Source organism: Salvelinus alpinus, chromosome 24 (assembly GCF_045679555.1).
Source record: "Salvelinus alpinus chromosome 24, SLU_Salpinus.1, whole genome shotgun sequence".
Lineage (NCBI taxonomy): Eukaryota > Metazoa > Chordata > Actinopteri > Salmoniformes > Salmonidae > Salvelinus > Salvelinus alpinus.
The window spans coordinates 1,448,710-1,464,538 of NC_092109.1; the positions used below are offsets into that span (position 1 = coordinate 1,448,710).

The window sequence follows — 15,829 nt, forward strand, 5'->3', positions numbered from 1 at the left end:
GTTGGGAACCACCAAGACACTTTCTAAAGTTGTCCACCAGGCCAAACTGAGCAATCGGTGGAGAAGGGCCTTGGTCAAGGAGGTGACCAAGAACCCGATGGTGACTCTGACAGAGCTCCAGAGTTCCTGTGGAGATGGGAGAACCTTCCAGAAAAACAGCCATATCTGCATCACTCCACCAATCAGACCTTTATGGTAGTGTCTAGACAGAAGCCACTCCTCAGTAAAAGTCACATGACAGTGGACTTGGAGTTTGCCAAAAGGCACCTAAAGGACTCTGACCATGAGAAACAAGATTCTCTGGCCTGAATGACAAGCGTCACATCTGGAGGAAACCAGGCACCGCTCATCACCTGGCCAATACCATCCCTACGGTGAAGCATGGTGGTGGCAACATCATGCTGTGGGGATGTTTTTCAGCAATAGGGACTGGGAGACAGGTCAGGATCAAGGGAAAGAGGAACGGAGCAAAGTACAGAGAGATCCTTGATGAAAACCTGCTCCAGGACCTCAGACTGAGGTGAAGGTTCGCTTTCCAACAGGACAACGACCCTAAGCACACAGTCAAGACAATGCAGGGGTGGCTTCGGGACAAGTCTCTGAATGTCCTTGAGTAGCCCAGGCAGATCCCAGACTTGAACATCTCTAGAGAGACCTGAAAATAGCTGTGCAGCAACACTCCCCATCTAACCTGACAGAGCTTTATAGGATCTGCAGAGAAGAATGGGAGAAACTCCCCAAATACAGGTGTGCCAAGTTTGTAGCGTCTCGAGGCTGTAACAGCTGCCAAAAGAGCTTCAAAGTACTCAGTAAAGGGTCTGAATACTTATATCAAAAAAGGAAATATTATATTTACGTATATAAATGTGCAAAAATGGCTAAAAAACGTTTTTTTGCATTGTCGTTATGGGGTATTGTGTATAGATTGATGAGGGGGAAAAAACAATTTAATCAATTTTAGAATAAGGCTCTAACATAACAAAATTTGGAAAAAGTGAAGGGGTATAAATACTTTCTGAATGCACTGTATATAAATCACAGGAAAATCCCTTTTTTACTGCACTGGGCCCTTTAATCCAAAACGAAAGAAATTTCAGTGATGGATAACTAACTTTGTTGTTCACTTGCAACTGCTGTCTTAAGCTCTGCTGTAGACATCAATAATATAATATATGTGACCCGTTTCAGGAAACTAGGCTATGTCGCGGGTCACTACTTCACAGGAGAGCCGTTTGAACATAACCTTTTTTATAAATCAAAATGTTGTTTTTTAGGCAGAAATTTATTTTCGAACATGTGAACATTCATATGCCTTAATAACAAACGTGTATGCGATCTGTAAATACGAATACAATTGTTAAATTACGAGCCTAGTTGATTTAGCCACAGAAAAAAGACGGCAACCTTCCCGTTAGCCATGATTGGCTGAGATAAGAGTGCTGGTCATGCCGAGAGATGAGTTTGGATTGGTGCCATAACGCACGCTTCTGTCTATTTGAGCTGGTCAGTATGTGTTGGTAATCCTGTCTAATGCAGCTTTTTAAAAATGTATTGCGTAGTAAAACTGCAGAAGTGTTGCTCTCCACTTTCTGGAGTACTGAGTTTTGAAATCAGTGGAATCCGAGTGATAGCGAAGGAGATGGAAAAAAACCCTGTCTCCAGATTAAATCTTCAGACTAAGGGCAACCATGGCATTCGTGACAGGAGACGCATCCATCTATGATGTATACGGATGGGTAAGATAGTCTAGCTAGCTATATTTTAAGATATTAAGTGTTTCTAATCTTGAGTGTACTGTTAGCTAGCTAACGTTAGCTGGCTGGCTCACGTTACGTGTATGATCTTATTATTCGTATCTCAGAGCCATTTGCTTGGCTAGTTATAGCCTAATGTTAGCTAGGTAACATTGAATCTGGTAGGTTAACGTCGTGAGTTGGGATTATGGTTCATTGTTTAGCTAGCTACATGTCTTAACAAAAGACTACACTATGCAAGTAATCATTTCGGGTGCGTTTGTCAATTCAGTCTGGCCATCTACTCCGATTTCAGAGCGCACTCGACTGAGTATGCCAGAGCACAAAATAACTAATGAATTTACGGACGCTCAACAAACGTTGAATATGGCCGGTGTCAGTAAACGTCAACAAAAAAGCGTAAATAAATTGTTGCCAGGAGCACATTTACAGTCACCAATGCTCTGGATAACATGAAAACAGTCTAACCAGCTCTGCTAGGGCGAGTAGAATGGTCAGAGTTTGGGTGGGGGCTAAAGCTTAAGAGGGTGTGAACGATGATGAATGGGTGTAGACAAGGAAGAGCTCTCCATTAGGTACCAAGACATTCAAAGGCCATTTTCTCAAAAGTGAGGTTACAAGTTTATCAACTTTCAAAGCAGAATTACTTTTCCATTGTTCCTCAAATGCAGTGTAGGATATACCATTTTGTAGCTCTGTGTCTCTGCTTTCATCCAATGTAAAAAACACCATTTCAAATGTTGCTACATAAGACCGAATCAAGGCGGTCGGTCACATATGCAATTTAGCAGACACCTTTATCCAAACCAACTTAGTCATGCATGCGTACATTTTACGATTGGGTGGTCCGGGAATCAAACTCACTACCCTTGCGTTACAAGCATCATGCTCTACTAACTGAGCTACAAAGGACCTCAAAGGAGAGGGTGCCCAGTCTATGTGTATTCAGTGTTTAGCTGTGCTTATGATAAAATTTCAAAAACAAACGTAACAGAAAACTAGGAGGCACTACTTCAATTTAGTTTGGTATTTCTTTGCCTTTGAAGCATCTTTTGATTGACACGATGAACCCTGTGCCATCAGGGTCGTTTGGTCCCCTCCTTGTGTTTTGACTGCCTCGGCTCTTCCATTGCAGTTAAAAGACAGGCCTAGCCAGACATTGGCCACCCTCCTACTCTGTCATTAGGAGTCTGGCAGTTGTGACCTGAAAAACCCACAGCCATTTACATGAGTCAGAGCACTCAAGCATGTTACAGCAGAGCAGCCCACATATTTCCCAACATCTGCACATACAGCTCAGCAGGGAGGGGGGCTGGAGAGGGGAAAGGTCAAGCTAGTAGTTACTTCCAGGAGAGTGTTATCAGAGCAGAGCCAAGAAGAATAAGTCTTTGTTGTTGCGGCACTCAATTTCCATTTCAACACTACAGTAAGTGTCACTCTTGAGAGAAAATCTAGACGATGTAAAAACATAGAGAGAAATAATGGTGTAGAATAAAAAAAATAGAGAGCTCATGTTTTCATGTGAAAAATGCCATATGTATTGATCAAACGTAAAAATGCTGAGTATAATCAACCACCCTTCGCCAAACACCAAAATATTGCCTCATTAGTCATCATTACTCATGTTCCCTTTGAGGTAACCACTTACTAAGTTTCCCTAAATATGGCTTCATGGTCATTTTGCTGATTGTCAACAGGTACAGAACCTCCCGTGCCCTTTACTCCCTCACACACAATAATTTCTGCACACACAGCTGAGTGGCCTCTTTTCAAGAAAGAAATGATTTACAGCACAGTAAAGGGTGTGTACTGTACTCTGCTGGCTCATCACATTTTTACCTCAGGAGACACACAACATCACAGAGCGGGACCTGCATCTTTTGCCCCTCGAGCCAGCAATCAGCACTGTTGTTCCCACTCCTCTTCTCCCACAGTGCCTGGCTGTGGTGAGGACCAAGTCGAGCGACTGACTCCAGGGGGGGTCATTACCAGGCCAGTGTTTTGCTGTCTCCTCTGTGTTGACTTTGTTGTACAAATAACGGACTGTAGCATTAGCAACACAGTGACTGTTCCATAGTCGTCTCTAACTCCTCCCAGAGCACAACTTTGAAGTGGAACTGACAGTGTTTTAATTACTTTGCAGATATGAAACAGACAATCATCATATCAGGCAAAATATCAAATTCCCAGTTTTTGCTACAAAACCAACTTTATAAGAGGTTATAAAAATAGGTTCTATTTTACTCAGAATTCCATGGCGTACAGTAAGGCGTTGTTGGCAGAGTAGATGGATGCAGTCCAATGCATGATTAATATAATTCAAAAATACATTTCTTGGTAGTCCCAAAAATATTGCTATCAAGTTGTAAATCACAGCTGGCCTGTCACATTGTTTGCTGCCTCCACCCATTCGGAATGCTCTGTTTCAGATTCAATGACTCAATATTTTGAATAAACGGACGACTGTAACTAAGGCTGGGAATGTCAATACAAGTCCCAGCAAGCACTGACAATGAAGAACCCAAAAACGAAATCTTCAACAAAACACCACGCAAAGGAAAAACATGTACACCAATTACAACATTTCAGCAGTAGCCTAGGCTGGCTACTCAACCACAATACATTGAGTGTACCATACAGCAATGCTGCATTCATTATTTATTTAGCAAGCTAAAACAGAGAGCCTAACATTAGCTATCTAATAGGAGGATGCCATGTCATTGGAGGAGTGGGTAAGTGACCGACTTTTCCCCCTCATATCGTTTCAGTGGCTACAGCTGAAGATACAGCTGTCATTTGCTACGGCCTGAAAACACACACTCCAGTTCAAAGTGCAGGCCCGTGTGGCAAATAGCTTATTTGCACATAAGCCTGATGTAGCTCTGATTGGCTATGGCGCATCGGTCTGCGTAGACTCCGGTCTTGGACAAGACAGATGTTTTGTTTACGGCAGTGTCTATTAAATGTCCAAACCCACGGCCGCCTTCCCACTCTATATTGCTGTAGAATTTTCACAAATGCCTTACTATACAGTACCAGTCAAAAGTTTGGACACAGCTACTCATTCCAGGGTTTTTCTTTATTTTTTTACTATGTATAAAAGTAGAGAAGACATCAAAACTATGAAATAACACATATGGAATCATCTAGTAAGCAAAAAAGTGTTAAACAAATATATTTGAGATTCTTCAAAGTGACCACCCTTTGCCTTGATGACAACTTTGCACACTCTTGGCATTCTCTCAGCCGGCTTCATGAGGTAGTCACCTGGAATGCATTTTAATTAATAGGTGTGCCTTGTTAAAAGTTCATTTGTGGAATTTCTTTCCTTCTAAATGCATTTGAGCCAATCAGTTGTGTTGTGACAAGATAGGGTTATCTTCTGTATACCACCCATATTTGGTAAAAGATCAAGTCCATATTATGGCAAGAACAGCTCAAATAAGAAAAGAGAAACAACAGTCCATCATTAATGTAAGACATGAAGGTCAGTCAATCCGGAAAATGTCAAGAACTTTGAAAGTTTCTTAAAGTGCAGTCGCAAAAACCATCAAGCCCTTTGATGAAACTGGCTCTCATGAGGACTGCAACAGGAAAGGAAGGCCCAGAGTTACCTCTGCTACAGAGGATAAGTTCATTAGAGTTACCTGCCTCAGAAATGTCAGCCCAAATAAATGCTTCAGAGTTCATGTAACAGACACAGATCAACATCAACAGAGGAGACTGCGTGAATCAGGCCTTCATTTTAATTTAACCTTTATTTAACCAGGAAGGGCTCATTGAGATTTAGAATCTCTTTTTCAAGAGCGTCCTGGCCAAGATAGGCAGCACCAAGTCATTACAAAAATTACAGACAGACATGAAAAACTACAAGTCATCTAGTAAAAACCATTGAATTCACAAGAGTATAACAATATCAAAAACAGCAAATTAAAAACATTGACAGGTCAGGGAATCAGCCTCAAAATCCTTCATCAGTGATTTAAAAAGTTCTTCCAGTTTAAAATTATTTTGTAAGGTGTTCCAAGACGATGGCGCAGAGTACATAAAAGACCTTTTACCAAATTCAGGTCGGACATTTGGAACAGTTAGCAGGATAAAGTCTAGCGAACGAAGAGAGTACCCACCACATTTCTGAACAATAAAAATGCCCAAATAAAAAGGTAGTAAACCCCAAATGGCTTTCATGGTCGAATTCATGGTCGAATTGCTGCAAAGAAACCACTACTAAAGGGCACCAATAATGTCACGCTGGTATGAAGGGATCGGGAGACAGGCACAGGAATGCGTAATAGGGTTTTTTATTTCCCAAATGACAGCTTGCCGTGTAAAGTCACGTGGAAGAAGACCAAACACGTATACAAAACACAGGGGAGAAACCCAAACAAAAGAGCGAGGAGTACCTCGAATAAATACACGATTGCATAATGATTATCCCACGGGACGAGACCCGTAATCATCTGCACAATATACCTGGCACGAAAGCCAAAAAAATATAGCACAGGTACTCACACGACCAACGGACATTGAACCTATAATCAACAGGACAATGGTGAACAAAGGGCACACTTACACAATTACTAATCAAATAGGAATAGGGACCAGGTGTGCGTAATGACAGTTCTGGAGGGATCCGTGACAAATAAGGAGAGACTTGCTTGGGCCAAGAAACACAAGCAATGGACATTAGATCGGTGGAATTCTGTCCTTTGTTCTGATGAATCCAAATTTGAGATTTTTGGTTCCAACCGCCATGTCGATGTGAGATGCAGAGTAGGTGAATTGGATGATCTCCGATGGTGAGGTTCCCACCGTGAAGCACGGAAGAGGAGGTGTGATGGTGTGGGGGTGCTTTGCTGGTGACAGTTGGTTATTTATTTAGAATTCAAGGCATACTTAACCAGCAAGGCTACCACAGCATTCTGCAGCAAAAGGCCATCCCATCTGGTTTGCGCTTAGTGGGACTATCATTTATTTTTCAACAGGACAACGACCCAACACCTCCAGGCCGTGTAAGGGCTATCTGACCAAGAAGGAGTGTGATGGCGTGCTGCATCAGATGACCTGGCAATCACATGACATCAACCCAGTTGAGATGGTTTGGGATGAGTTTGACCACAGAGTGGAGGAAAAGCAGCCAACTAGGGCTCAGCATATGTGGGAACTACTTCAAGACTGTTAGAAAAGCATTCCAAGTGAAGCTGGTTGAGAGAAAGCCAAGAGTGTGCAAAGCTGTCATCAAGGCAAAGGGTGGCTACTTTGAAGAATCTAAAATATAACATATATTTTGATTTGCTGAACACTTTTTTGTTTACTACATGATTCTATATGTGTTATGTCATAGTTTTGATGTATTCACTATTAGTCTACATTGTAGAAAATAGTCCAAATAAAGAAAAACCTTGAATGAGCATGTTTGTGCAAACTTTTGACTGGTACTGTACGTCGTTCCCCAAAACGTCATACATTCATGAAAATGACCATATCTAAGTGCTTGATTGTCATATTTTTTAAAGGTGTCATATTCTTTCTGAAGGTGTATATGATTTTAATAAGATTTCATGTTGGCGTCAGGTGCTGTAGGTGGAATCGGGCCCCGGCATGCATCACCCTCGTAGGGTTAGGGAGATTTATTTAGGTAGATTGGGGTTATACAGTGACAGCACAACCTGGTCTCTCCTGTCTGGGCATGCATGTAGGGCCTCCACACAATGAGACACAATCAATTTCTCTAACGCACCCAACTACCCACACAAGCCATTATGAAATCTAAAATGAAGAATGAAAGTGATAGCCCCCATGGCTGGTATTAAGGGAGGTAGGAAAGAAAATGTCTGCAGGGCAGAGGGGCAATGGATTGCGAATGAAAGAGGAAGTGGATAATGGCACGAGATGGAGATTGAGACAAAACATGTCACGGTTGTTTAAATGTCCTCCATAGGGAGTAGCCTGGGGAAAACAAGCGCTGCCCTTTCTGTCTGTCAACGCCTGTCATAATAATGCAGGTCTTAATGTTTGGAAGCACAAACAACCTCAGTCAACTCTCCCTTTAGCCTTCTCCGGTAATCCACATCAACTGTGAACAAGTGAAGTTATGTTGCTATGTACTGCACATGACCTATGCCTTGAATTATGAATCCGAATACATGATTATGAATAAAGAGTGTTGGTTGGTTAGTTGGGTCAGTATGCAAGAACCTCTATCTCATAGTCTTTGTTCATGTTGCTGTATACGAACCATGCCATCATGGTGTCAGTTGATCTGCCATTGTGCAGACAGTTGAGCTACTCCATAGATCCCATTCAGCAACGTATGATATCAGATTCCTTTGTCAGCTCCAACCCGCCAGTCAAGCTAGGCAGCATCAGACTGAGCTTTGCGCCCAGTTTACTGCAGCCTCTCTCTCACAACAGCCAGATTATCCCGGGCCGAGGCCAGGGTCACCTCGTGCCCATAAAGCAACCAGAGAAATGCCCCCTGCAAAAGAGGATTATGGGTAGAACACAAAGTTGCCAATCACACCGGTGGTCCCTGACACAAGTGTGTGTGTGTGTGTGTTGCAGGATTATGCGCTACCCTTGGCAACTGAGTAAGGAGAAAGTGCGTCGAATCCTACAGGAGGCGCTGCTTGTGTGGAGTGACGTCACGCCCCTGAAGTTCACCGAGGTCAGCAGTGGGAGAGCTGATATCATCATCGACTTCACCAGGTAATCATCATACTAGATGATAGATGTTCTAAGTTTGTATTTGTGCATTTTGGGCTTTGTGGTCAGAGGCGAAAACAACTTGTATCTGCTAACACTATGAGAACCTGAGGCATCCAAAGTGCCAGGCTTGGGATCAAGATCAACTCTTTTTCAACTCACTTATTTCAGGAAATCAATAGAAAGTTTAGGAAATTAAGACAAAAATGCCCCATCAATTAGTAGGACAGTTTTTAAATATACTTTCAATATACCAGCATAACTGCATGACTCAACTAGAAATTAATCACAGTATTTGCACACTTCAGCACTGCCATACAGTATACAGTACCAGTCAAATGTTTGGCCACACCTACACGTTCAAGGGTTTTTCTTTATTTTTTCTGCAATGTAGAATAATAGTGAAGACATCAAAACTATGAAATAACACATATGGAATCATGAAGTAAACAAAAAAGTGTTAAACAAATCAAAATATATTTGAGATTCTTCAAAGTAGCCACCCTTTGCCTTGATGACAGATTTGCACTCTTGGCATTCTCTCAACCAGCTTCATGAGGAATGCTTTTCCAACAGGCTTGAAGGAGTTTCCACATATGCTGAGCACTTGGTGGCTGCTTTTCCTTCACTCTGTGGTCCAATATATCCCAAACCATCTCAATTGGGTTGAGGTCGGGTGATCGTGGAGGCCAGGTCATCTGATGCAGCACTCCAGCACTCTCCTTTTTGGTCAAATAGCCCTTACACAGCCTGGAGGTGTGTTGGGTCATTGTCCTGTTGGGGAAAAAAATGATAGTCCCACCAAGCACGAACCAGATGGGATGGCGTATCCCTGTAGAATGCTGTGGTAGCCATGCTGGTTAAGTGTGCCTTGAATTCTAAATAAATCACAGACAGTGTCACCAGTAAAGCACCCGCACACCATCACACCTCCTCATCCATGCTTCACAGTGGAAACCACACTGGCTCTAATTAACATCCTAGGTCTGTAAGCCATGCTTCAGGGTGGATTCCCCCCCCTGAAGCAGAAACAGGTTTTTAAACACTCTTCAACCTGCACTTGAATGTTACAAAGCAGGACTTGTTTGCTGCGGTTAATGTGAATGAACGTCCTCAGGGCAAACTTTTTCCACCCTCATCTGATTTTTTTGTTCTGGCACGAGCACAACAGAATTATATTCCCTTGTCTTAAATGACTGTATCCACCTACACACCAGACCTACAGTGCCTCCAGAAAGTATTCATACCACTTGACTTATTCCACAGTTTGTTGTCAAAAGGCAAAATGGTTTAAATATATATTTTTCTCACCCATCTACACATAATACTCCATAATGACAAAAAGGAAACAGGTTTTTAAACATTTTTGCAAATGTATTACAAATAGAAAACAGAAATACCTTATTTACATAAGTATTCAGACACTTTGCTATGAGACTCGAAATTGAGCTCAGGTGCATCCTGTTACCATTGATCATCCTTGAGATGTTTCTACAACTTGATTGGAATCCACCTGTGGTAAATTCAATTGATTGGACATGATTTGGAAACGCACACACCTGCCTATATAAAGTCCCACAGTTGAAGACAAGAGTGCATGTCAGAGCAAAAACCAAGCCATGAGGTTGAAGGAATTGTCCGTAGAGCTCCGAGACAGGATTGTGTCAAGGCACAGATCTGGGAAGAGTACCAAAAAATATCTGCAGCATTGAAGGTCCCTAAGAACACAGTGGCCTACATCATTGTTAAATGGAACAAGTTTTGAACCACCAAGACTCTTCCTAGAGTTGGCCGCCCGAGGAAAACTGAGCAATCGGGGGAGAAGGGCCTTGGTCAGGGAGGTGACCAAGAGCATGATAGTCACTCTGACAGAGCTCATCTGTGGAGATGGGAGAAACTCCTAGGACACCCATCTCTGCAGTACTCCACTAATCAGGCCTTTATGGTAGAGTGGCCAGACGGAAGCCACTCCTCAATAAAAGGCACATGACAGCCCGCTTGAAGTTTACCAAGCATCACGTCTGGAGGAAACCATCACTGCTCATCACCTGACCAATACCATCCCTACGGTGAGGCATGGGGGTGGCAGCATCATGCTGTGGGGATGTTTTTCAGTGGCAGGGACTGGGAGATTAGTCAGGATTGAGGGACAGACAAACGGAGCAAAGTACAGAGAGATCCTTGATGAAAACCTGCTCCAGAGCGCTCAGGACCTCAGACTGGGCCGAAGGTTCACCTTCCAACAGGACAACGACCCTAATCACACAGCCAAGACAATGCAGGAGTGGCTTCGGGACAAGTCTCTAAATGTCCTTGAGTGGCCCGGCCAGAGCTCGGACTTGAACCCGATCGAACATTACTGGAGAGACCTGCAGCAATGCTCCCCGATCCAACCTGACAGAGCTTGAGAGGATCTGAAGAGAAGAATGGGAGAAACTCCCCAAATACAGGTGTGCCAAGCTTCTAGCATCACACTCAAGAAGACTAGAGGCTGTAATCGCTGCCAAAGGTGTTTCAACAAAGTACTGAGTAAAGGGTCTGAATACTTATGTAAATGTTATAGTTCAGTTTTTTATTTGTAATACATTTGCGCACATTTCTATAAACCTGTTTTAGAATTTTTTTTCATCAATTTTAGAATAAGGCTGTAACTTCCAAGTGAAGGTGTTTGAATACTTTCCGAATGCACTGTAAGTATTCACACCCCTGAGTCAATACATGTTAGAATCATATTTGGCAGTGATTACAGCTGTGAGACTTTCTGGGTAAGTCTCTACGAGCTTTTCACACCTGAATTTTACAATATTTGTACATTAGTCTTTTAAAAATCCTTTGTTCTCTGTTAAGTTTGTTGTTGATCATTGCTCGACAGCCATTCTCAAGTTTTGTCATAGAATTTCAATCTGATTTAATTAAGGCAAAACTATAACTAGGCCTCTCAATGTCATCTTGGTAAGCAACTTGTGTTTTAGGTTATTGTTCTGCTGAAAGGTGATTTTGTCTCCCAGTGTCCGACTGAACCAGGTTTTCCTCTAGGATTTTGCCTGTGCTTAGCTTTATTCTATTTATTTCATCCCAACAAGTGCTGATGACAGGCCTCCCCTGACATGATGCAGCCACCACCATGCTTAAAAATATAAAGAGTGGGACTCAGTGATATGTTGTGTTGTGTTGGATTTGTTTTTTACAGTATTACTTTAGTGCCTTAATGCAAACAGGATGCATGTTTTGGAATAATTTTATTCTGTACAGTCTTCCTTCTTTTCACTCTGTCATTTAGGTTAGTATTGCGAAGTATTTACAATGTTGTTGATCCATCCTCAGTTATCTCCTATCACAGCCAGTAACTGTTTTAAGGTCACCATTTGCCTCATGGTGAAATCCCTGGGCGGTTTCCTTCCTCTCCGGCAACTGAGTTAGGAAGGACGCCTGTATCTTTGTGGTGACTGGGTGTATTGATACACCATCCAAAGTGTAATTAATCATTTCACCATGCTTAAAGGAATATTCAATGTCTTCTTTTTTATTTTTATCCATCTACCAATAGGTGCCCTTCTTTGCGAGACATAGGAAAACGTCCCTGGTCTTTGTTTGAATCTGTGTTTGAAATGAACTGCTTGATTGAGGGACCTTGCAGATAATTGTATATGTGGGGTACAGAGATGCGGTAGTCTTTTAAAAATCATGTTATACACTACTATTGAGTGAGTCCATGCAACATATTATGTGACTTGTAAAGCACATTTTTATTCCTATTTAGGCTTGCCATAATAAAGAGGGTGAGTACTTATTGACTCAAGACATTTGAGCTTTTCATTTTGTATTAATTTATAAACATTTCTAAAAAGATAATTCGACTTTGGCATTATGGGGTATTGTGTGTGGGCCAGGGACACATTCTAAATTGAATCTATTTGAAATACTGACTGCGATGACAGCATTACTTTGATCAGTTACTGTACAAAAGGTCCAATGGAGCCTACTTGAACATCTGAGCCGAGAACCCAGCAAATAGTCAGTGTCAATTTCCACTTCTAGTGAATCTTAATTCATCTCAAAATGGATACATCCCTGGTACGTACAGTACAAACTTAATAACAAACACGTGAATCAGATTTGTACGGAGCCCCTAAAGTGATGTTATGACTTTTGAAGTGGTCATGAGGTGAACTTTGTCTTAAACAAATGGGTGACCATTTGCCTTGTGCCTCTGTTTGTTGTGTAGGTACTGGCATGGTGACAACCTGCCCTTTGATGGTCCTGGAGGCATTCTGGCTCATGCCTTTTTTCCCAGAACTCACCGGGCAGGCGACATCCACTTTGACTATGACGAGAGTTGGACTGTGGGCAACAGCATGGGTGAGTGAATAGCATAAATAAGCAATTTATGATTCTATAGGTACAGATTTAGGATCTTATTTTGATCACCCTGTTGCAGGATACATTTCCTGGACATTTAAAACTTGTAGTGTATTTGAGGTTTAAAAAGGCTTCTGAAGTTTGTCATTTCCACTTAGAAATATTTGACTTGATTTTACATTATGACAACCCCTACAAAAATGTCCATTAATTATAATCCAAATAATAATTAACATTTATTGTTGCTGCAGGATTATCTTCTTTCTGTTGCAAAATTTATCAAATTAGGATCCTACATCTGTAGTAGTTTATAAGGGAAGATACTGAATAAACACTGCCAAAGATACTGCAAAGTTACTGCCTAAATCTTGCTCAGGAAAGTTTGTTTAAAGCCCTCTGTCTCACAGTCACTGTCCTATGTCCCATGGTGGTCCCTCAGGCACGGACCTCTTGCAGGTGGCGGCCCATGAGTTTGGCCACGTTCTCGGCCTCCAGCACTCCCTGGTCGACCGAGCCGTCATGTCTCCCTTCTACAGCTTCTCATACCCGTTGGAGCTGAGTGACGATGACAAGCAGGGCATCCAATACCTGTACGGCCCACCGCGGAAAGCCACGCCTGTCATCACAGAGACCAATGAGATCGAAACCACTGTGGTGAGGACAAAACATGAATAGAAGTTCAACTTATTAGTGATCACATCCATTGTTGGGAGCATACACAGTGCCTTCAGAAAGTATTCACACCCCTTGACTTTTACCACATTTTGTTGTGTTACAAAGTGGGATTAAATTGTCAATGATCTACACAACATACTCTGTAATGTCAAAGTGGAAGTAACATTTTAACAAAATGAAAGTCAAGGGGTGTGAATACTTTCTCAAGATACTGTAGGTAGACACTGAAACATTATCTGGCTCATTCGCAATGCTTGTTTCAGTGGCCCAATTCATTCTCTTGACAAAAGTTAAGATTCAAGAAAGTGTCTTGCCTTCCAATAGGCTGAGTTGAGCTTCTGCCATTTTGCTTTTGCATGACAACATGTGCTCACTGTGGGTCTCTCTCGCCATGACTTGGCCACAGCCGGACCCCTGCAGGACTAACTTTGATGCAGTGTCCATGATCAGAGGTGAGCTGTTCTTCTTCAAGTCCTGCTATGTGTGGCGTATCCGCGACGGCCGACTGCAGGCGGGGTACCCGGCGCTAGCAACGCGCCACTGGAGGGGGATCCCCAATAACATCGATGCGGCCTACGAAGACAAGACTGGAAACAGCTGGTTCTTCCAAGGTGGGTTCCACCATAAAAACAGAATAACTGCCATACTCTGGGGGCCTTTACCCATTCGAGTAAGTCTATGTCTGTGGACTCCACTGCTCTGTTGGTAGCAGTTGCTTTTAAGCGCTGATATTTGGAAGGCATTGTAAGGAGTACAGAAGTAGCTCGTCCAAGGGCAATAAGTTCCAAGTTGTCCTGATGGTGGCGCTGAACTGCCATAGGATTTGAAACAAGGCTGCTTGCAGCTATATATTTTTTGTTGTTGAAAGGAGATAGTATTTTATGACAGGACCGCTTGTAGCAAATATGCTAGGGGTAAAGAAAGGAAGGGCACAGACAGGAGAGGCCCAAGGTGAGAATTGCCCCTTTGCCAGTTGGTATGTATGGTCCAGAGTCGGAGTTTAGACTGCTATACCAGACTCTGACACATTGGTAGCGTTCTGAGTAGGACCGAAAGTGTGCATTTTGAGAGCCATTTTTATGAAAGTTAAGTTAGGTCAAACTTCTAAAATGAAAGTATTGGACAGCAGATCACGAGGGGGGAAATATGCAGAAGGGCTCAGCCAGTGTTTGGGTGGGTAAATTAGGTCCACAGCTCCTACAAACAGCAGCAGTAGGGAGAAAGATACAGGGTCAGATATTATTCCATCCCACAAAACGTTTACATTACAATTGGGAGTAGAATAATCTGTTCCTAGATCTGTTTCTTAAAAGACATGGGTAATGTTTGGTGTGTTCTCATTTGTGTCCCCTGTGTGTGACATCATTAACAGGTGACAGTTACTGGGTGTTTGACGCAGAGAGGAAGATCACAGGGCCGGACTCGTTGAGTCGGCTGGGCCTCCACGTGTCGGACATCCAGGCAGCCCTCATGTGGGGCGAGGACAAGGCCCAGAAGACTTACCTCTTCAAGTCGGGCACCTACTGGCGCTTCAGCCCCCTGGAGAACCGGGTGGATACAGCCCACCCACGCAGCATGCAGGATTGGGGGGGCATCCCCATGGACATCGACGCTGCCTTCCAGGACCAATATGGTGAGTCGTACTTCCATTACTGTAAGAAGAAAAGATAAGTTAATAATGTATTTTCAGCAAACTTAACATGTGTACATTTTTGTATGAACATAACAAGATTCAACAACTAAGACATAAACTGAACGAGATCCACAGACATGTGACTAACAGACGTGGAATAATGTATCCCTGAACAAAGGGGGGGTCAAAATCAAAAGTAACAGTCAGTATCTGGTGTGGCCACCAGCTGCATTAAGTACTGCAGTACATCTCCTCCTCATGGACTGCACCAGATTTGCCAGTTCTTGCTGTGAGATGTTACCCCACTCTTCCACCAAGGCACCTGCACATTCCCGGACATTTCTGGGGGGAATGGCCCTAGCCCTCACCCTCCGATCCAACAGGTCCCAGACGTGCTCAATGGGATTGAGATCCGGGCTCTTCGCTGGCCATGGCAGAACACTGACATTCCTGTCTTGCAGGAAATCACGCACAGAACGAGCAGTATGACTGGTGGCATTATCATGCTGTAGGGTCATGTCAGGATGAGCCTGCAGGAAGGGTACCACATGAGGGAGGATGATGTCTTCCCTGTAACGCACAGCATTGAGTTTGCCTGCAATGACAACAAGCTTAGTCCGATGATGCTGTGACACACCGCCCCAGACCATGACGAGCCCTCCACCTCCAAATCGATCCCGCTCCAGAGTACAGGCCTCGGTGT

The 15,829-nt window shown here is 43.0% G+C and overlaps 1 protein-coding gene across 1 annotated transcript in view; it reads left to right on the top strand.

Annotated features, from left to right (window-relative positions):
- The window catches only part of LOC139551989 (stromelysin-3-like), a 59,132-nt gene that overhangs the window by 33,666 nt on the left and 9,637 nt on the right, over positions 1-15,829 (top strand). Inside the window, exons 3-7 of the mRNA XM_071363323.1 lie at positions 8,319-8,462; positions 12,685-12,818; positions 13,258-13,472; positions 13,900-14,104; positions 14,866-15,126. Coding sequence (XP_071219424.1) covers positions 8,319-8,462; positions 12,685-12,818; positions 13,258-13,472; positions 13,900-14,104; positions 14,866-15,126 — 959 coding nt within the window. The remainder of the gene's footprint in view (positions 1-8,318; positions 8,463-12,684; positions 12,819-13,257; positions 13,473-13,899; positions 14,105-14,865; positions 15,127-15,829) is intronic.